This window comes from Eleutherodactylus coqui, chromosome 2 (assembly GCF_035609145.1).
Source record: "Eleutherodactylus coqui strain aEleCoq1 chromosome 2, aEleCoq1.hap1, whole genome shotgun sequence".
Lineage (NCBI taxonomy): Eukaryota > Metazoa > Chordata > Amphibia > Anura > Eleutherodactylidae > Eleutherodactylus > Eleutherodactylus coqui.
Genome location: NC_089838.1, coordinates 197,155,764 through 197,178,086, shown reverse-complemented (window position 1 = coordinate 197,178,086; position 22,323 = coordinate 197,155,764). Strand labels below are relative to the sequence as shown.

The 22,323-nt window shown below is 40.5% G+C and overlaps 1 protein-coding gene across 4 annotated transcripts in view; it reads right to left on the bottom strand.

The window, feature by feature from the left end:
- Nucleotides 1-6,488: 6,488 nt before the first annotated feature.
- FLNC (filamin C) overlaps nucleotides 6,489-22,323 on the bottom strand; it is an 85,405-nt gene continuing 69,570 nt past the window's right edge. For 2 of the 4 annotated variants that reach the window (XM_066592176.1, XM_066592178.1), the window contains 26 exons: nucleotides 21,639-21,801; nucleotides 20,727-20,887; nucleotides 19,347-19,514; nucleotides 19,131-19,254; nucleotides 18,893-19,049; nucleotides 17,444-17,633; nucleotides 17,224-17,247; nucleotides 16,792-17,039; nucleotides 16,593-16,688; nucleotides 15,291-15,390; nucleotides 14,164-14,304; nucleotides 13,174-13,302; nucleotides 12,884-13,057; nucleotides 12,481-12,642; nucleotides 11,988-12,191; nucleotides 11,744-11,896; nucleotides 11,271-11,393; nucleotides 10,844-11,083; nucleotides 10,442-10,711; nucleotides 10,114-10,251; nucleotides 9,794-9,909; nucleotides 9,544-9,676; nucleotides 9,285-9,461; nucleotides 8,831-9,049; nucleotides 8,520-8,729; nucleotides 6,489-7,613 (listed from right to left, as the gene is read on the bottom strand). In XM_066592176.1, the coding sequence (XP_066448273.1) occupies nucleotides 7,426-7,613; nucleotides 8,520-8,729; nucleotides 8,831-9,049; nucleotides 9,285-9,461; nucleotides 9,544-9,676; nucleotides 9,794-9,909; nucleotides 10,114-10,251; nucleotides 10,442-10,711; nucleotides 10,844-11,083; nucleotides 11,271-11,393; nucleotides 11,744-11,896; nucleotides 11,988-12,191; nucleotides 12,481-12,642; nucleotides 12,884-13,057; nucleotides 13,174-13,302; nucleotides 14,164-14,304; nucleotides 15,291-15,390; nucleotides 16,593-16,688; nucleotides 16,792-17,039; nucleotides 17,224-17,247; nucleotides 17,444-17,633; nucleotides 18,893-19,049; nucleotides 19,131-19,254; nucleotides 19,347-19,514; nucleotides 20,727-20,887; nucleotides 21,639-21,801 (4,208 nt within the window). In that variant the 3' untranslated portion in view covers nucleotides 6,489-7,425. The remainder of the gene's footprint in view (nucleotides 7,614-8,519; nucleotides 8,730-8,830; nucleotides 9,050-9,284; nucleotides 9,462-9,543; nucleotides 9,677-9,793; nucleotides 9,910-10,113; nucleotides 10,252-10,441; nucleotides 10,712-10,843; nucleotides 11,084-11,270; nucleotides 11,394-11,743; nucleotides 11,897-11,987; nucleotides 12,192-12,480; nucleotides 12,643-12,883; nucleotides 13,058-13,173; nucleotides 13,303-14,163; nucleotides 14,305-15,290; nucleotides 15,391-16,592; nucleotides 16,689-16,791; nucleotides 17,040-17,223; nucleotides 17,248-17,443; nucleotides 17,634-18,892; nucleotides 19,050-19,130; nucleotides 19,255-19,346; nucleotides 19,515-20,726; nucleotides 20,888-21,638; nucleotides 21,802-22,323) is intronic. The other 2 variants (XM_066592177.1, XM_066592179.1) reach the window with 1 other exon arrangement.

Below are 22,323 nucleotides of genomic sequence, written 5' to 3'. Positions count from 1 at the left end.
CACGCCGACAGAGCAGTTCTTCCTGGTAGCGAGGCTTGAATACCCCTCCTTCAGCAAGCTAATGCTCTAATTGGTTAATCGAGTGCCGTATCAGCCAATAAGAGCCAGTGCTCGATTAACCAATCACAGCCATTCATTGGATGACATCATTGAATGGCTGTGATTGGTTAGTCTAGCGCGAAGAACGCGACACCGGCTTCTAGGTGATTTTTTTTTTCATGTAGTGTAGCTAGGGCTTATTTTCAGAACATGGCTTATATTTCGAGTCCCCGAAAATCAAGGTAGGGCTTATTATCAGGGTGGGGCTTATTATCGGGGACACACCGTATTTCTTCCAGTATGTTTTGTCGGATCTGCACTGGAGGACCCAACGTGAAGGCGGTCTTACATGTTTTAAACACAGCGATGCGTTATTAAACACAGGTAGTAGCACGTGTGACAGCGCATTTTGCAAACATACAGGCGCACGTGTAGGCTATAGTCTCATGTCTTATATACGCTGTATCGTCCACTGCGGATTTGCATGTAATATTGCAATACAAGCAGTGTGGATGAAATTTCAAGAAACCCATCCATTCAGTGTGGGAAAAACGTGCAGCGTAAATTGACCTGTGGTGCGAATTTTAAATCTTCGGCATGGCGGTTTATGCTGCAGATTTTCACTGAGCTCTTCAGATGAAGGGATGAGATTTACAGTGGATCTGCACCAACATATGTGACAGATCTGCATGTAAGGCTACATCGGTATCAGGGGGGCGCTGACCAGGCTTCCGTCTGACATGCTGATAATGGCACTCAGATGGCACCATGGACGGCCCCATAGGCGATCATAGCTGCAAACTTCCTTCTCTGTTTCAATAGACTTCTTTTGCTTTTCGACGGAACACCCAAATATAGAACATGCTGCGATTTCATCTTCGGTTCAAAGAAGATGGTGGGCAGTGTATGCCTGCTGGAGATCTGGCGGTGACCCAAGTGGCCATTGACACAGGCGTATGCAAGCTGCACACAAGATTCTTGCATCGGACTCACGGCTATCGATGAAATACTCAGATGGGATTTTGTTAAGGCCACAAGTTAGTCGAGGAGAGGGGAGTTGGAAGGACTTATTGGTATAGTTTACTTTCCTTGTAAGATGTATTACTTCAAATTCCCAAGTTTATTCCAAGTGTAATTGGTTAAGACATGTTGTTTTCTTCAAGACTTTACTGTATCCAATGGAGAAAGTGTAACAGGCCTTTCCCAGAAAAGTAAAAGAATTAGTTCTGCCAGATGATACTCAGCTATTGCTACACATCATAGTGATAAGCCAGAAAGAAGATACAGCACACACCCCTTTAATGGGGCTGCAGAGGGAATAGGGTTTAGAGCAATTGCTTTCCATTAGTTATCTAACCATTTAACTATTCTGCTGGACCTCTGCTTGGGCTCTGAGACAAGGAGCTTACAGCTTTGACAAATGTAGTTCAGGCAGTAGTTTGTTTGCAGGGAGAACAAGTAATTAGTAGCATCTCCCTGCAACTTCTTTTGTCAGATCAGGCTCATAGAAGGTAAAATGAAATCAAACAAAACTTGGGCAAGGTATTTCTGAGAAGTACTTAGCCCAACAGTGAAGTGTTCCCCTCACCTCTCCTCTGTGCATCTTTCAAGAATAATGTCTCATCTAGTCCCTCCTCCCCATGTTCTCTCCCCCTCCCTCCTTTAATGTAAATCTCTTCTCCATGTGTAGTGGCTCAGAACACCATCCTGGTCCTCTCCATAAATGTCATACATGTTCTGTCCTATGTGGATGCACTGTGCAAAGCTTGTCCTGTCATATCCAGTGTGTGTGCTGCACAGCTGTGGCACTTGAGAGGTTAACAGTAATAAAAATCGTTGCCTGCATGTAGGTGTAGCAGTTTTGTCTTGTCATGTGGTACAAGTGAGGTTAAAACTGTGAGTGTTTGAGAGTGGGAAGAGGTCTTCAATCTGTAGTCTTCCATCTTGTCTACCTGAGAGTACTAACACAGAGCCACATGTGAGCACCTTCAGCTTCCATGTAGGTGAAGATGGAGGAAGAGGAGCAACATCCCGTAGCGTTTGGAGTGTGGATGTGAGAATAGTGAGTCCCGTCATTAGAGAGAGAAAGTGTCAGGTCCGGTGGCTCTGGGGGCCTCCGTGCCTGCACTACCGGTCCTATTACCCGGGGTGTGGCACAGAGGAGCTCCGGTCTTGGTGACCTCCCCTGGCTCAGCCCTGCACCACGTTCCCGTTACCATGACACTCAGGCACGCTTTCTCTGCACTCGCTGCTCGATGTCTGGGTCTCTGCTCTGCACTCGCTGCTTGACGTCTGGGTCCTGCTGCTGTCAGGCTCCCTGCCCCAATCAGCTGCTGGGGCGAGAGTTCTGACAGCATTTAAACTGCTCAGTTCCTGCAGACCTTCTCCAGTGTATGTTTGTGAGTCTGACTCCTGCCCCGCATCTCTAGTGAGCCTAAAGACTGTCGCCCAGTTGTCGCCCTAGGGCTTAGCCAAGGGGGGAAAGTAGGTAGGGACAGGGGTTGCAGGTGGTTTCAGGGACTTCCAGTTACCCGGACCCCAGCTTCGTGACAGAAAGAGCCCTACTAAAGTTCCATACAGGTACCTGTTCACACTACAGTCTTTTCCTGTGCGTCCGTCCATAATTAGGATCACCGCACAGAGGTACTTTATTGTGACACCCACGCGCCTGCCATGCTGGGTGTTTATTGGCTAAGCCTCCTTTAATAATTGTCTGCTAGAGGGTCTACCCCCCCTACCTCCTCTTGAGTGCTCACAATCCAGGACTGGTGACATACAGATAATGTGGACTGTAGGACCGTATTCATCCTGTGTATCCTCGCTACCTTTGAGCTATAGCCTTTCAACTCTTACTCAGAGAGTCTTTGTCAAAGACTCTCTCAGTAAGAGTTGAAACGTTGTGGGCAATAAAGTTTTGTTTTTTGGAGTCAACCCCTGGAGTGCTGCTCTTGCATATATTTTCTGCTGTTTGAAATACGGTCCAGGATCCAGGACTTTTAAGAGCGAGCACCATCTGGAGAGGAATATCTTCCCTGCATACTGACAGGCGATACGTGTGCTGCGATCCATTCATTGTTTTTGAGCTATAGCCTGTTACCGTTTAAAGTGAATTGTACCTGCATTACCTGTTATTCAAGTTATTATATTAAGCTAAAGTTATACCAGGCCCTAACCGTTACTGAGGACCCAAGGTACTATACACAGGTCTCTGTGTTCATTTCTCTGCCGCATAGCATACCGGTGTGTGGGAACAATAGCGTCACGAGTGATAAGTACTACTACCCCCATCAACCCTTACATTGGCATTCTCTGGTAAGTGTCAGTGTGACAAGTCAGCACTTATCCCTCCCAGCTCTTTACGTTAGCCAGGTGCCTAGGGTCACCCCTCTGGGGTGTTACACATGCATGCCTCATTATATCTCCATGTACCCCCTCCCCCACCTCACCACCCATCTGTGTCCTGTATAAAGTGCAGTACCGGATGCTGAATATTCCGCGACAGCGTTGTGGCATATGCAGTCCTGGAATGCCGCACCAAAATCTGCACATCTAACTATAGATTTTGATATGGAATTACGGCAGAATTCTACCAGTTTCAATTCTGCATCAAAATCTGCACGTTGGCGATGAGAAATATGGTGCTGAATATTCAGCAGGAGGCATATTACACAACAGTGTTGCAGAATATCCCGTCCCGTGTGAAAGCACAGCATCTTTCTTCACCCCCTCTGCATTCCTTTTATTAGCTGTGAGTTCTGTCCCTGGTCTGCCTGATGTAAATCCTGGAATCCATTTTACATTTTTTTTCTTAACTCCTAAGCAATGTTGAATTATAAAAAAAAAAAAATACACCTAATAATTGGTTTTACTACATCCGTAATGACCCATGTTATAAAATCACATCATTTATCCCCCACAATAAATGCCATAAAAATATATCTGAAGAAAAACTCTGCCAAAATATCTGTTTTCTGACCCTCTTGCCTCCCAAGACCAGAAATAAAAGGTAATAAAAAAGTTCTATGTACATCACAATGGTGCCAATGAAAACTAGACATATCCCATAAAAAAACAAGTAGTCACTCAAGTACATCAGCAGAAATATAAGAATATTCTAGATCTTGGAATGCAGTGACACCACAACAAATGATGTAAAAAAATGTTTGCATTGTTCAAAACTTTGGTATTGCTGTAATGCTAATGACCAGTAGAATAAAATTAAAATATTATTCATGCCGCACGGTGAACAGAGGTAAAACGAATCAATAAAATAGTGGGGAAATTGCTGTTTTTTTCATCCCTCTCCAAAAAAAAAATGCTAAAAGTCATTTAATGCATTACATGTACCTGTAAACAGTGACATTAAAAATACTAATTGTCTCAAGATTACCGGTAAATTAAAAAATTATGACCGCTGGAACACAGAGGGGAAACATTTTTTTTTACTAATCCTTTTAGTGACCCTCCAATGGGACAAAATTCCATCCTAGCACTGGCTAAAGGAAAGTATTTTACCTATAATTATTCTTCTCTACCATCCCTCCAATGTGCCCATTCCAGGGCCGGTTTTCAGCCATCTAATATAACCACTGCAGTTTTCTAATTTACCTAATGCATACTGTGCACTGTTCTTTAAGGGTTGTCCCGCGAAAGCAAGTGGGTCTATACACTTCTGTATGGCCATATTAATGCACTTTGTAATGTACATTGTGCATTAATTATGAGCCCTACAGAAGTTATTCACTTATCTGCTCCGTTGCTAGCGTCCTCGTCTCCATGGTTGCCGTCTAATTTTCGCCGTCTAATGGCCAAATTAGACGCGCTTGCGCAGTCCGGGTCTTCTTCTCTTCTCAATGGGGCTCCGTGTAGCTCCGCCCCGTCACGTGCCGATTCCAGCCAATCAGGAGGCTGGAATCGGCAATGGACCGCACAGAAGCCCTGCGGTCCACCGAGGGAGAAGATCCCGGCGGCCATCTTCAGCAGGTAAGTAAGAAGTCACCGGAGCGCGGGGATTCAGGTAAGCGCTGTCCGGTGTTCTTTTTTAACCCCTGCATCGGGGTTGTCTCGCGCCGAACGGGGGGGGGGGGGGGGGTTGAAAAAAAACAAAAAAACGTTTCGGCGCGGGACAACCCCTTTAAATTAGACCCTGCTCCCATTGGGGCTCATAATCTAAATGCCAAATTAACCTATCGGTATGTTTTTCAGGATTGGTGAAGAAACCGGAATAATCATAAGAAACCCAACAAACACATACACACTCCATGCAGATATTACTCCTACCGTAGTTGGGTTTAAACCCAGGACCCAGGGCTGCAAGGCAACATTGCTATTCACTGATTACCCTCAGTCACTGAAATTCAGCTCCCTCTGTGCGCATGTCGCTTTCCCTTAGAGCTTATACACATGGTGTATAAGTCTCAATGTCCGGATGAATTACATCCTAGGATACTAAAGGAAGCAGCAGAGGTAATTGCTGAACCATTCACCATAATCTTTGAAAATTGAGAACAGGAGAAGTCCCAGAAGATTGGGAATGGGCAAATGAAGTCCCTATCTTTAAAAAAGGGGAAGGCAGCTATTGATTCCAGGGCCAGTTATAGGAGGTAGCAAACTGGGAAAGGCATTGCAAGGACCTGGACCCCCAGGAGCATCTGAGAGTGGAACATGTAAACCTTTACAGCTTTGGACCCCAAGGAACCCCATTAACCCCCTGCAGCTCTAGACAGGGCCCATTTTCCATAACAGTGGAATTACAAGATGTTTTGTTGGTCAACCCAGGAATGTGTTAACTGAAAATTGCTTTATTATTAAAATGAACGAGAGGCATCTGATTTTCTTAACCTTAGCTGTCCACCTCTCAGGCTGCAAAAATGACCTATCAATTTTTTCGGCAGTTCTGGAATTGCTGACTTGCTGATAGTCTGGTGCTGGTTTTGGATGTGTTTCTACATCTTCTGAATCATTGGGTGTGGTATTAGGTGTGATGTGCTTGGTCACACCTGTGGGTAATTCTAGGGTTATTTAACCTGGCCTGATACTGAGGTGAACTGTGGTTGATTGTTAGTTTCTGGTTGGCTGAGCTAGCATTCAGAGCTCTGGTCCTGGAGCGGCAAGTTACCTGCATCTCAAGCTAAATACTGTGCTTGTTTTCATTTCTAGTTTTGGTTTTCTTGTGTTTCCCGCGTAGGGTCAACTAGGGGCCGAGGTACATGGTCAGGACCGTCCTTATCGAGGCGATCGCCCTGTGTTCAGGCAGGGTTCTTTCCTGTGTTTGGTTTTATAGGAACAGTGTTTCCCATATTTTGGTTCTTTCCCTATTTTGTTATTTGTGCATTTGCATTTGTGAGAGATCTGCGGGTGACAGATCCAGCTCGTCCTGGTTGGACCTAACATCAATTCTATAATATAGTATTACAGATGATGCGATAAATAAATCACTAGACATCAGGCACATTTAGCAATGCATTTTTATTTTCTTTAATATGCACCAACTATATCATCTATAACAAGTGACAAGTTTTTATCATTGTCTTTGATGCATCAAAAATATCTTCCTATAAAATGCAGTCACATAGTAGGCACCATGTGATATTGGCTCCGCCCTTATAACAGTGCTACGACAACCAATTATATTATTTAGATACTGTCCTGATAGAGGTCATAGAGTTAAAAATGCCTACAAACATTTAACATCTAAAGTGCAAGTTAACAGAAACTTGCATCAGTTTACAAAATTAGGATTCCTGTACCTTTAGAAAGGGGTGCAACTAAACTTCACTTTAAAGCTGCAACATCTTTTTCTCCTGACCACTAGTAGCTGAAAGAAATCTCTGGGCTCACTTTTTTATGGGTTTATAATGCTTTTTGGTTATTATTGTGCTTTGTTATCAGACTCTACAATTATTGTACATCAGTGATACTGTTGTGACTACGTGCAAATTCTGTAAGTAGAAAAAATTATGGTAAAATTAGCTTCCCAGTAACCAATAGTGACCATATTATGACTCCATGACCTCTATCGCCCCCCCCCCTACCCCTTTAATTCAAAAAGTACCCTCCCCACAAATAAAAATAGAAAACAAAGCACATATAAAACAAAACAGGGAACAATAGAAAATAAAACACCAACCATAATATAAAGGAAGATTTTGTAAAGAGCAGAGAAGACATGGACATCGTGGGTGATGTGCACACTTGTTTTTGTTTACCATGCCTTTATCCTATAGGAAAGTCCTTAGGTTTGATGAACAAAGGCACTTTGTGAATTATTGCTATGACAGTTTTTTTTTTCTATCAGTGCATTTGCATAAAAAAAGAATTAGAGCCTGTTCCTCACTGGCAAGTTAGTAGGCCTCTTACAAAGCCTATTGGGTTATGAAAATTGTTTCAAGGCACTGAGACTTGGAAGGGACTTCCAGGAACATTCTGGTCACCCCACTTAACAATAAGGATGTAATCCCCTTTGTCTTTTACAGTGTAGGTCACATTATATAATCGATTTCCCATGTGCTTCACATATACTTCCTCACATGGTGTCTTTGGCCCATGGACTCCTACCATTAGCATGTTGGTGCCTATGGAATAAAAAAAATGTAAGTTTATTTAGTTTTAGTCATAGACTGTGGCTAAAATCAGACATTTGTTTACTTTCCCAAAGAGTGATATCATAAAAGTGTAGATTTGGTCATTTGGTCGTAGAGCTTTTAAAGTGACTCAGTTTATTGGTATGGAAAGAGATTTTCTAGTAGTCAAACGACAAAATGTTTCATGTGCCTTAAGAAGCATTCACACAGAGTTTCTGCTTAGACAGTGGGTTTCCCAAAAATGGCACTAAGATAGAACATAGGCTTTAATGTGTGACATGGAGACCACTGTGGTCTCTGTTTAACACATTAAAGCCTATGGTGTTGTCCAGGGTTCTATGTCAATGCAGCTTTCGGCATTTGAGAGAGAAACCCAAGACGGAAAACGGGTGTTTGCAGAAAGGCTTCGTGAATGCACCCTTATCCAAAAAATACAATTATGTTAATCCATTTAAATTAGCCTATACAGTTCAGGAATATGTCTACGTATACTGTTAAAAGGGATGCAGTTGTATGCAACTATACATCTAAACAACTGCATACGTCTGCAATTTATTTTCATTGTAAAACAATGTATACATTAATATATACTTTCTTTTTTAGGGTTTGAGAGGGGCTTATATTAGAGCCTCTCTCAAACCCTAAAAAAGCTCCAGATTGAGCAGAAATGTCTTGTGAATACATGTGGTGTATACGTTGAAGAGGTTTTATACAAAGCAGTTGGTTTGATTTTGCTTTGTCTACAAACTATAGCCTTTGGATAAGGGTCTAATCCATTCCTGATGGTACTTTTGCATACCGCCTATACAGATGTCTTTTTCTTTAGCTTGACTCTTAACATGATGTGATATCACCCATGTAACTGCACTTACAAACATAATTAATACTCATTCTTACCTGCTTTGCTGCAGTCTACAGTGAAGGTGTTTTTCTGTCCAGCGAAGGCTTTTGAAAGACCAGCACCTCTAGAGACAACTTTGGAAGCATCAGATGTAAATTTAGGGACTGCCATTCCATAGCCTCCTACAGAGGCAGAGGACTTTGTAACCGTTTCCACCAGCACAGTAGATGTTTCATGCAGACTGTGACCACCAGACAGCCTTACTCCTATTTAAAGGCAAGCAAAAATGTTGTGTGACATATGTAAGCTTAAAGAGATAAACAAGAATAACATTTTTAGGTTGTTTTCTTAATTATATATAACCTACCTGTCACACGGGCCTTGAATGGACTTCCAACTATGTGCTGAGGTCCTCCATATTTGATTGAGATTAGATAATTTCCAGGAGCCATTGGAGTATATGTTATTTTATAACCCTCAGGAGAATCTTGGCAATCTAACTTCACTTTTGAAGGTCCATCAATTGTCACAGATAAAGATCCAGACCCAGCATTCATTGTATTTACTACAAAGTCAGACGGTCTGCCTGTGGAAAGAACACAAACGAAAGGACAAAAGTTAGGACAAGGCCAACTGGGTCAATCATCAAACTAATACTAAGAAGAAGAACTGTAACTACATTTAAGTGACTTAATAATGAAATGTATAACAATCAGTGCCTGCTAAAGTTGTCCATCATTTTGTGAACCATAAATGTTTATATACATGAAAAACAATTATAGTCAATATGAAATACCAATTTCTAATGTGATAACTCTTACCAGTGACTCCACCCTCAAGCCCAGGTCCATAGGCCGTGACCAATCCAGGATCACCAGCCTGACTCTGCTCGCCAACACGGATTTTGAAAGGACTTCCTGGGATATGGCGGCCATTGAATTTGACATCAATTGAATGAACTCCATTTTCATGAGGAATGAAACGTATTGAGTATTTATCTGAAGGTATGATAGAAAAATGTTGGTTATAAACATAGTACTAGCTTAACTTTAGGTGATAATCAGTAATATCGTCTCTTACCACTGTCCACTTCCGACACGTAGCATTCTTCTACAATACCAGATGGTGTGTGTACTTTAGCATCTATCACCCCACGAGCTCCATTTAATTGTACTGCAAAAGTGGCTGGTTGATTGACCTTCAATCCAGTCTCCTATAATGATGAATATTTAAAATGCATTGAAGATAGTGACTTGTATTAAAAGTCCTCCAGCTCAATTGAGTAAATTATGATTAGCTACATTAATTCGAAGATACTTTAATATTTTACCTGTAGGCTAGTGACATTCAATCTGCGTGCATCATCTGAACGAGAGGCTACTGGTACCACAAATGGGCTGTCAGGGATTTGCTCATCATTAAATTTGATGGATACTTCATAGTCACCTGGATTACAGATGATATTGCTTAAAATTAGCATTTTTACCTTACATCACTACCAACAGATGAAGTCAAAATAAGTTCTACTGATAAATGGAATCTATGTATTACAAAGGTTACTATACTGTATATACTAAGGTTAGCTGAAAGCAATAATAAATACTGCAGTATACACTCATTAATGTTTGCTTTCGAAATGCATGAGCTCACCAGCTTCTTGTACAATGTAGGACACTCCACAAGACCCATCCTTGCGATCTTCAAAGGAGATCTCTGCTTTACTAGGTCCTTCAACAGCAATTGACAGACCACCAGCTCCAGCCTCTCGAGTCCATATGCTGAACTCAGCTGCAGAATTAAATTACAGACAGAAAACTTTTAGGTCTCACTTTCTGACTAGGTCTGACTATTCCTTGTGTTAAGATAAGAGAACAATAGCTTTTGAATGTTTAAGATAAGTTGTTGCAGAAAGTTATTAAGGTCAATTAAAACTTTGCTACATCTGTACATTCATATGTATTCTTTCATGGCTGCTCACCAGGGACTCCTGCAACGGCCCGCTCCAAGCCAGTGCCTCCTGCTCTGACTTTATGGGCTCCTCCTTCACCCATAGGGCCTACAGTGAACTGGAAAGGACTTCCAGGGACATGTTGACCTCTGTACTTTACACTGACAGTGTGGGCTCCCATCTCTTGTGGAACAAAGCGCACACTGTATGTGCTGTCTTCTCCATCAATGATCTCCGCATCTGCTGTTTTTCCAGAAGGGCTGGTGACTTGAGCTGTCATATCCTGAGAGCCTACTTCACCTGGAAGAGATAGTGAACATTACTTCATAATATATTCAGATAAATTTACATCTTTAATCATAGAAATAAACTGAATGCATTATTTTAAGAACAACCTGCATTATGATCTCTGCAATACTCTGCAGTACCTACCTTCTTGTCGTGCAATGCTGCTGAATGAACCTAGACTCTCCCGGCCAAGGAAGTCTCCAAAAACATTGTGGAAAGGGTCACCTCCAACTTGTGTAGATTCCTCCACCCTCACTTCACGCTTTGTTTCACCTCCACGTGTCTTGCTGATCTCTGTACGTTCGGTACGTGTATATGTATGACTGCTGCGTGTGAATGTACGTGTGAGGCGCTCTTGGGCTGAGACCATCTGGAACCAGTTGCCTAAAACAAAAAAGGAAAACATAGCACATTATTCAGAGATCAGTTTTGGCTAATGCTCATAGCACATAATTCAGAGATCAGTTTTGGCTAATGCTCATATAATACAGTTTTGAGTACTATTGTCTATATTTGCTTACCACACTTTTTGATGTTCATATTATACTATACTAATAATCAGGCTCCGTACCTGGAATCTTGAGGTTGAGATCACATGTGCTACCAATACTGGCAATAGAGGGAGCTTGGCGTTTTCTGGTTATGCTCTCCTTCATACGCCCTTCACCTGTCACCTTCACCATAAAAGGACTTCCTGCAGGATACATTGGAAGCAGGGATTAGCATTGTCACAAATAGATTATATACAAGTATACACAGACAAGCCTTTATATATCTAAGTAAATGTGGCTTATGACACTTTTGAACTAAAATCAAACCAACATCAATGTTAACAATATTTGTACATTACAAGATCATTATCATCAAGGCTGGGTTTTACATACTAATGATATATCTCCAAGCATCTCACACACCCAATCAGCCCATGATCTAAAATAGTACTTTTTGCTAGTACTCAAGTAAATCTCAATGCTTCTCATTTGGTACATAATTACATAACAGATAAGGCACTTGACATACAGTATGTATGCATATGTTCCATACCTGGTACATGTTTCTCTGCAAACTTGATGTTTATAATGTATGTTCCTGGCTCAGTAGGACAATAAGACACTTTGCATGTTCCATCTTCCACATCCTCACAATTTATATCTACTTTGCTTGGGCCTTCAATAGATAAACCTAAACCTCCATATCCTAAAAAGAAAATAGACACAGTCATTCACAAAAGTCAGCCAAAGCATTCACAAATTAAAATATATTCAGAAAAAAAGCAAATGAGACTTACCTGCATTTCTGGTGTCAACTATGAATTCAGACACCTCAAAAGTAATGCCTTCCAGCAGTCCCTTTCCTGACACTTTCACTCTGCTTGCATCACCGATCTCGGACTGTCCAACCATGATCTTGAACGGGCTGTTATTAACATGTTTTCCATTCTTCTTTACGCTCACCACATGCTCTCCCACCTCTTTGGGAGTGAAGGAGATTCCTGAAGTTCAAGATACATCAGCAGTCAGCATTTGGTGCTTAGTAGTGTAGTAGCTATGAACGTGAGAAGGTTCCAACATCTTTAGGTGACCTATGGTATGTGTGGGCTGTGTTAATCATTTAGTTTTTTCTGAATATGAATGTAACCTGGTAATAAGGTGACAGTGATTTTCCCTGATTCTCTGTGACTGGTCCCTATTCGACTTAAAAAAAAATCATACAATATTCTTATACTGGAATGTTATTTCGAATGAACCTTCTTTTTCACAAGATGTATCCATTTTCCTTACCAATATGCCTGTTAGGCAGTCTCTTTAGTAGACATGGCTCCTCGTTACCAGATGGGGCTCTGATGCTGGCAGTTAACAGACTTAAATCTGTCTCTGTGATCTTGAGGGACACATCGGTTGAGGTTCCCACGTTGAGCTGAGAAGTTCTCATGGAGTCATCACCTATTGAGATATAAATAATTATAAATATAAATATTACAAAGAACAGATACAGAACCGGATTGCCTATATTTCCCAGCTAACAACAAATAAACAGGTTTTATAATATGATAATTAAGAGAACAGACGCCGAGCGTTAGATGCGGTCCACAATCACAAAGCTTGATGTTTTACAATAAATCCTATGATTCTCGTAAATGTATGTTCACAGGGCAGCACGCCCAAAGCCTTCCATAGAAGTTACCTGTAATTTTTGCTGTGAAAGGACTGCCTGGTATATGCTTGTCATCAAATCGCACAATGATGTTGTAGTCCCCAGGAGCAGTAGGCAGATAGGACACAGTGCATGTACCATCTTTATTGTCCTTGCATGTGATTTCTGCCTTAGATGGACCTTCCACAGCCAGTGATAAGCCACCTGTTGTAAGATCACATAGAAAGCAGCATATAAAAAACAGTGAGCTCAACATGTATTTTTGCATAAAACAGGAGGGAATACTGCAACTTCAAGTAACTGCTTAAGGTGTTACATACCTTCTCCGGCATCCTTTGTGATAATGGTAAAGGTCGCAGGCTTGTTCACCATTCCATGGCTAAGCCCTGGTCCATACGCACTCACATGTCGGCTGTTAATGGCATCTACATAAAACTGCAGTGGACTCCCTAAAAGTAAAGTAAAAGTAACAACATTAATGAAAGCCCCTAAACTTCACAAAAGTATAAATGATAAAAAAGTGGTAAATTAACTTAGGAACATTACAGGAATTACTAATGTAAGAAGGAAGAAACCATTATGAGGGCCCATTCTTGATCTACACAGAACAAGCAGGCATCCTCTTTTCATTTCATAAACCTTGCTATTATTGTACACACAGGACATATCATTAAAATGTACAACAGGTTATTTGTGAATCAGCCTATAAGATATAGACCTGAGTGGCAAGTGATGCTATGCATCGTCCTTATGTATACATATTTCACCACACATGATTTAGTTTAAATTCCACTGTAATCTGGACCTCCCACTTCCAATATTTCTTCCAAGCCTCACCAGTTCTCTGGAATGCACTACCCCAGGCAATCAAATTAATTCTGAACACCCATAGCTTTAAGTGTGCCCTAAAACACATCATTTTAGAGAGCCCCATCATATTCCCTAATCTAAACCTTTCTCCATCTACCCCGCTTCTACATTATCCCTTGGAAACCTGACCCCCTTCTTCCCACTGCGTCCCCCATACACCCCATTGCGCTTCTCATATGCTTATTCATAAACACGGGTGGTGATAGGCTCACACAGCTTTATGTATGTATAGCGCCCTATATGTATACTTGCTTATAGTCTGTGAACTCGTATGCAGCAACCCCACCCTATTGTTCAAGCTTAACACTGTCTGTCATGACTCCCCCGATTCCCAAAGTGCTGTGGAATATGTTTGTGCTATATTATTATTATTTGTCATTTTCACGTTCATTTCTTCTAAGGAATGTCTTGTTGGTCCCTGTTAATCATAAGTGAGTTACCTGGAATGTGATTTCCATCATATTTTATATCCATTTCATGCAATCCTTTCTCGACTGGAGCATATTTCACAGTAACTGTGCCGTCTTTGTTGTCAGTGATATTGGGTCTAGCCGTCTTCCCAGATGGCATGCGGACCTCACCTAGATAAATAAAATAGAAATGTGTATATAATCTTTCATATCTTATAATCTGAATAAAAAAGGAAGCTAAGAAAATGGTGGTTAAAGTGTGGGGTTTCTTTTTGCAGTATATACATAGTAATACTAACCAAGCACTGATTCTGAGTTACAGCCTGTAATACAGTCCAGAGCAGCATTCACAATTCTGCTGCTTGTTTTTTTAAACAATAAATAAGCTTCTGGACATACAGTATTCCTTAAACTGAGATCTTATTATGTAGCCGGAGAGTTAGGTTCTCCGACATCAGATTACTGGGCAGTGGCTGGTATACTACAGATTGTAAATGACTGTAGACATAGATTCCCATTCTGCAGCCAGGTGTTTCATAACATCCATTACCTAACTTTGTAGTGTCATATCTCATTAAAAAGATAGTTTCAACCAATATATACATGTACTATATACTGTGCAGCTGCTGTGTTTTTTTCTATGCAGCTATCTTTAAAGAGCACCCGCTCTTTTTATTTAAAATGTACATAATAGGCGATTCTAAGCATTTTTACAATATGTTTTATCAGATAATTCTGTACATTTTCCTTAAAAAAAAAACCCTGTTCTGTTATGCATCTAGAGGAAACGGGGCTGAGAAATCCATCTTCACCTAGCTGCATAACAGGCTTAACAGTAGAGGGCGCTGCGTCCAGATGTGTCTGCAGTGTTCTCTATAGAACAGATATAGGCACAAGTGTTCTGTTGTGTATAACACTGTATGAAGAAGACCTATTATACATAAGTATCATTTTTAAGATATGAAACAAGTCTTTTTGTGCCCTTTTTTCTAGCAGTTTGTAGGTGTACAATATGTAAGTGCTCACTAGAGATGAGCGAGCACGCTCGGATAATGTTCGCTCGAGTAACTGCCTTATCCGAGCGTGCTCGCTCATGTCTAGTGCTCACATTACTGAGACAATATATACATTCAGTAGACTTGACTGGATTGTCATACCTGTAATCTCTCCCTTCTGAACAGTGAAAGGTATGACGAGGTTGAATGGCCTGAGCATGGTGTCCAAATTATCAACAGGAACAACAGGTTCTTCAGTAGCCTGCAGAGAGTCAAGCAGTCAACTTAGCCCTCACTAAATGACATCAAGAAAGAGTATACAATTTGTGAAATATGCTAAAGGAGAAAAAAATGAAAAATGTAAAGGAAGCAAGATATAGAGGATATATGCAATACACTTCAGGAAGCAAAGAAAAGATAAAGATGGTTATAAGAATGTATCATTTTAGAGTTCACACAACCAGTAGATTTAGTACACATTCGATGATCGGCCTGTCCAGCTGAAATCAGCTGATTTGGCCAACCTTACTCAATTTTGTTTAGCCACCTAAACGCTGGAGGCACATGTCCGTATTACGAGTTGCATCCGAGAAACTTGGCTGCAACTTGCATTGGACAGCAGACGGACACCAGTCCTGTCCAATTAGCATGGGCAATGCACAATCATAAACATTGCATGTCCTACAGTTGTCCTTGAAAATGGATGGGAATAGGACATGCCATGAGGTTTTTCACGTGGACCATGAGTCTGTGTGAAACTCTGTCCATGTATATAGCCTCATAGACTCTAGTAGGATTGTATGCTGTCCATGAAATTACACAGACATCAAATGTTCCAAAAATATGGCCATGTGCCTTTAGCCTAAGAGGTAGCTTTTATATACCCCACCATGGGTCATTAATCTGCCTTTTTTAGACAGAGCATTGATTACCCATAACATCACACTCTTGCTTGTACTTGGTTTGGCAGCCACTGACTCGAGGGGGCCTGGTTTACATATGTCCACAGTTGTCCTGTACATAACGACTACTCAGTACAAGTTTATTCATTATTTAGTGTGGTCAACTCAAGTTTCTTCTAGTGTAGTAAATAGTCTTATCATAATTTAATCAAAATAGTAATTACGACTCATATATGGGTCATCCACAAAGCATCTGCTGCTGTTCTGTTATGTGTAGTATTTCTACCATAAGACAGCTAACATGTCAGATACCCATTAGTCATAGATTTACTCATCGCTCATGATTGACATGTACTGCCTAGTGAAAGTGGGTTTTCTTAACTAAACAATCTTTTTAAGACTTAATTGCATAATTATAGTATCCTGGTGTAATGTACTGTGCAGTGTTAGCGCAGGATAGAAAGCAAAAAGTATAAGCTATATAGAGGAAAGGAATGGATGAAACTTGGAGTTCTAGATTGATAGCGATTCAGCAATAGAGCAGAGATTCTCTCTGTTATACCCAGTGAGTTGGATAGCCGGGGAGGTGTGCAGCATAGGGCTGATGTAGCTGCACAGTGTCACATGGCTCCTCTATGATTGGGATGGTATCACAAGCCTGGCAGGAGGGAGGGAAGTGAACAGTTATATGATGGTAAGGGGACAAGTTAGATGGGGAGTATTGCACAAGGAGTGTCTCTTAACAATCATTCCAGACTTACCAACACATGGAAGGGACTGTTGGGAATGTGTTCTCCACCAAACCGAATGGTGATCATGTATTTCCCAGGTTCAGGTGCTGTGTAGTAAATATCAAAAGTACCATCCTGGTTTTCTACCACATCTACGTCAAGTTCTGCTCCATCTGGTGTAGACACCTTGCAGGTAACTTTTCCCTTTCCTGCAGCTTTAGCATCTACTGTGATGACGGTTTCCTCTCCAATCTGAATGGTGGGTCCTAGACAGGCGCCTGAGCAGCCCAAGAAGCAATATTGTTTTTTAGGTAACATGTATTCAAAAAGTAACACAACACATTAAAATAAAAGCAGTAATGGGTTTATCCTCAACGGCAGTCAGTTTTGAGATAAGTTTGGTAAATTTTTATGAAAACATACGTGTGAATATGTAAAAAACTGAATACACGTGGAGCTTACCTAATCCATGTCCTCCGATAGACACTAAAAAGAATAGAGAAAAGTTTGTTTAAGTCATGGACTACACATTGGGGAACCGATTCTATATTACATACTGTATTTATATCGATTCAACACTTATTAAACATATTAGACATATTTATTTATTTGTCGTGACTTAAATAGTGCAACATATCCCACAGCGAGTTCAGGGATTGTCAACTTTCACATTGGAGCTCACCTGTCACTAAGCACTTGCTGGCATCCCCAGTGGGTACTGCATGAATACGGAATGGAGAGAAGGGAATTTCATCTCCTCCATACTTAATGGTAATAGTGTATCTTCCTGCCATGTCTGGCACATACGACACTGTGTAGGTACCATCACCATTTCCACGAATATTAGCTTTCTTTGGTTTTCCTTCAGGGTCCTACGAACAGGAAAGATAGAATAAACTCTTTTTTATATATACAATCAAAATATAGGAACATAATTATACTAAAAAAATATATATTATTCAGCTGTTATCTGGCAACAATACATCTTCCAACTCTTTAACTTTGCTGCAATTTTCTTGCGCAACTTCTAATTTTTGCATTTTCATGCAGATGCTATTTTTGGTTGCTACCACTTTAGATACTACTACCACCAATAGTGGCCCTTCATTCTTTAATCATGTCCTAAAGATGGCAGCATATCATGTAGCCAGAGTAGCGTGACTCACTAATGCCTGTGTGAATATTTCACTCTTGCCAGATGGTGACTGTTATCTGAGGATTATCTCTTGTATTGGCTGAGCTCCAACTCCTCTATTTCATTTCCACCTATTTAATTTAAACCATCAGTACTGTATATCTGCGTATGAGTCATGGGAGTGGATATTTTTCTACGTAATGGTTTGTTAAAGCCTAAATATGACATATTTTCCAATACTACATTTGCTCAAATTCTAAAACCAATATTATTCCGCTTCCATAATATTTGGGTCTAAGAGTTTAACTAGTTATGGTGTAACATGTAAATCAGATCACATCAGATATTCAAATATTTCATGTAATTGATAGTGTAAAATCAATCAATATGGTGAGTACATAGTAAAGGAATCTAAAAGCAGTAAAACTAAACAGATATACATATCACACACCATATCAGCTAGCTGTCTTAAGTTAGCCACATAATGTGCATTAAAATGATAACATGGACGACAAGGTTTCTTTTGTTTGTACTTTCTTTTTTTTGTCTTTTTTCATGCTTTTTCACCATTTTCCTTCATAATTTAGACTGAACTCTGAAGAATCATGCCTTGCTTCCACTAGGTGGAGATTTATTGTCACTCTCTGCAGTGCTGAAATATGAATGAGCTCATTCTAACGGGATGTACAAATCTCCCAGCTGCTCGAGAAGCCCTCAAAGGGGTCACTTGTTTTTATAAATATACCATATGGACAGGGATTGTGTTCCTAGATAAGCAGTATTTCTGGACAACCCCTTTAACTATTTTTGACATAGGTAAGAAAAATCGTTGAATGATGGTTTAACAGCAGCTAGAGAGCTATACTTTGTATACTTTTTCAATACTGGCTATTAATATAGTAATAGATTGATTACATGAAACAGTTAAAACTCTACTAGGAATTTAGTTAGCGTGAACCGAGTTCATTAACATGTAACGATAGGCATTGTACTCACCAGAATCTGAACAGTCAGAAGCCCCTCGCCTGCATCACGAGCATCGATGGTAAACTCAACAGGCAAGCTGGCTGGGATACCTGCTGTGTTGAGACCTGGGCCACTGGCGCGCACTTTGCTTGCATCATGAGTAGGCAGTACTTTAATCTTGAAGGGGCTGTGTAAATATACATATATCATCTCAAAGTCTCCAACACAATTTTGATAAAGCTTACAGGCTCTTAGGTGATCCTCTTACCTCCGTGGCACTTCCTGGTCAGCATATCTTACAGATACGGTGTATGGACCATCTGTGGCCGGAGTATAATTTACTGTGTGAGTCCCATCACCATTGTCTCGTACATCTATGGGCTCTGCTAAACCTATAAAATTCAACACAAGGTAGCCATTTAATATTTTTCTAGGAGGTGATTTCTTCTTTTTTCATTCTTATGATCTTATTGCTCTTAAGTACCTGCTGGTCCATGCACAATCACTTCTAGAGGTGCTAATCCAGCCTTGCTGCAGTCTACAGTGAAGGTCTGAGGGACGTGTGCTCTAACACCAGCCCCCAACCCAGGACCTGAGCATTTCACTTTGCTGGGGTCCACCACCTCTTTTACTGGCACACGAAAAGGACTTCCTGCAAGAGAATAATTTTGTAAGTACATAGCAGTTCAAACTTTGCTTTGTTTCATAGAAAATCAAAATGTTAAAGGGTAACTAAACTTTTAAACTTTTTTTATAAGTCAACAGCGCAAGTGGATTTAACAACCTTTTTAGTGTATCCTAACAGAGAAAAATGCTTCTTTCTTCACTTATCAGACACTTCTCCTTCTCTTCATTCTCCTGCCTTTTTCACTAATAACTAAAGGTCCTTTTACACACAAAGATAATCTTTCAAACGAATGAAAGATTGAAAGATCTATTTGCATAAAGTGTTAATGGCCATTAATACTTTATCCTCTTCATTTGCATGTAAAAGGGCCTCTAGGAGCTGTTTGCACAGCTGGGTGTGTGTTTAACAAACCACTACCTACACATTCCATTGCTCTCCCCATTGTTCTAGTGTAAACATGCCTTGTTTGTTATCATAAAACATTTTTTTTTTTTTTTATCGCTTATCAAGTATCAAATAACTCCAGGTCCTTATCCTCCTATAACGAATCTGTGTCTGGAGGTACCTGGTTGCTGTGTGTTGTCTTTGTAGTGCCCAGTTTATGTCTTTTAATATATTTAATAAAATACATTTTTAGTGGTAGTCACGTCTGTGAATTGGTTCAAACGAATGAAAGATTGAAAGATCTATTTGCATAAAGTGTTAATGGCCATTAATACTTTATCCTCTTCATTTGCATGTAAAAGGGCCTCTAGGAGCTGTTTGCACAGCTGGGTGTGTGTTTAACAAACCACTACCTACACATTCCATTGCTCTCCCCATTGTTCTAGTGTAAACATGCCTTGAGAAGAACATCCTGCAGTCTATTGAAAGATGAGCGAAATACATTTAAATGGAATGTATTTGCTCAGTCTTTCAGTGGGCTTTCTTTTCAATCGTTTGGATGAAATAGGAGCGATAATTGTTGTTTGTAAAAGGGCCTTAACTCTCAAGTACTGATAAGATACATAGCGTAGTTCATAGACAGATCAGATGACAGCTGCAGAAGTCTATGGGAGGAGGAAGAAGGGGGAGGAAAGAGCTGCTGAGGGTGGAGAGAGAGGAAGAAGTGGTTTATAAGCGGAGGCAAAAGCATTTTCTTCTAAAAATATAGTTTACAAAGTTTCATGCATGCGTTTGTACTATTAAGTTATGAAAAAAGAGTAAAAGCTTAGGCATTCTTTAAATTTAATGTACCTGGGATTGGCCGGCCACCAAAAGTGATATTGACATCATACTCTCCTGGTGTAAAAGGGATATATTCCACACTACAGCTGCCATCCTTATTGTCTTTGCATGACATTTTGGCTTCAGAAGGACCTTCAATTGCAAGTCCAAGACCACCAGTGCCAGCACCCCTATAGTAAGAGAAGCACCTGTTTCAGTTATCTGGAAAATATCTTTGAGGAATTTGGGGTTATGCAAGTAGAGCTTATTCATTGCGTAATGCAAAGGTATGCAATTTTCAGGAGCGTAACAAATAACCATGAAACAGCATATCAAAACTTGGCAGGGGCTTTACTTCACCATGACTAGCTTCAGCAGTAAGGGAGCTCTAAATATGAGGCAGTTCTGATTATTAGGTCCCAGCTCTGTGCTATGTGTCTTTCATCCTTTCCCTGATCAACCAGTAGTCCACATTAAAGTTTCTTGCCTTCCATCATCCTTGCAACAGTGTGTGAAGCCAAGCCCTTTAATTGATTGATCCCATAGCAGCAGCTATTCCTACTTCGTTGGAAATTACTCCTAGGTTTCTAAATTGTAGATACAGTATACTTAGATTGTGAGCCTCCCTGGCGATAAGGCCTAATCTAAGTGTTGACAACCACTGTAAGTGCTGTATAAATGAGTAAAATGAATGAATATCAAGTTTTCAAAATCAGTGACTAGGTCTCAAGACGTATTCTGATCATATACTGGTGTCAACTGCATGCAGTTGGCATAAAAGTCTACACACCCCCGTTAAAATGTCATATTTTTCTCATGCTAAAAAATCCGACAAAGATGAATCCTTCCAGATTCAATCATTTTACTACAAGCACAAATCTGGAAAACTGAAGTATGACGATTGCACTTTGAGTTATCTGAATGTCTACACAATGTCCTCACCTTGTTTCTACAGTGAAGCGATTAGACTTGTTAAGAATTCCACCTTCTAGCCCAGGTCCATATGCTCTTACACGGGTTGGATCACAGCCTTCAGTTACTGGGACACGGAATGGGCTCTTGGGCACTGGAACATCATCATATTGTACCTCTACTAAATGAATGCCTGTTGGTTTAGAAGACAGAGGTGGAAAATGTCTACTGAATTAAAGATGTTAAATCAAAGAACCTCTATGTTAGTTGCAGTTTTCAAAATTTGCTAATAAACTGCATGATGCATATTTTCCACTGATACCATTAGTTGTATTCTTCCATCCACCTCTAGTTATACTTTAAATTCATTCTTTGTAAAAGAAAAATCAAGCACCTAGAAGGAGTTGTCGTTTTACTGCAAAACTCGGTATGCAGTTACATCTCAGGCAGATATGTAAATGCTTACAGTTGTGGCGTGATCAGATGAACGGTCTTGCCACCTGATGCTCTAAAACTGGTTCCACCCTTGGCCTATAAAAGGCTCTCAGAAGCTACTTGTTTGTAGTGGACCTCTTTTTCTGTTTGCGTAGAGCTTATTGACTACTAGACATGCCTTTATGAGGCAAATCAAAATGATTTTGGACAGTCAGCAGAATTTGATGGGGTGTGCATTATTGGAATGTGAGAAGTTGGATGGTTGTATCGACAAATTGCT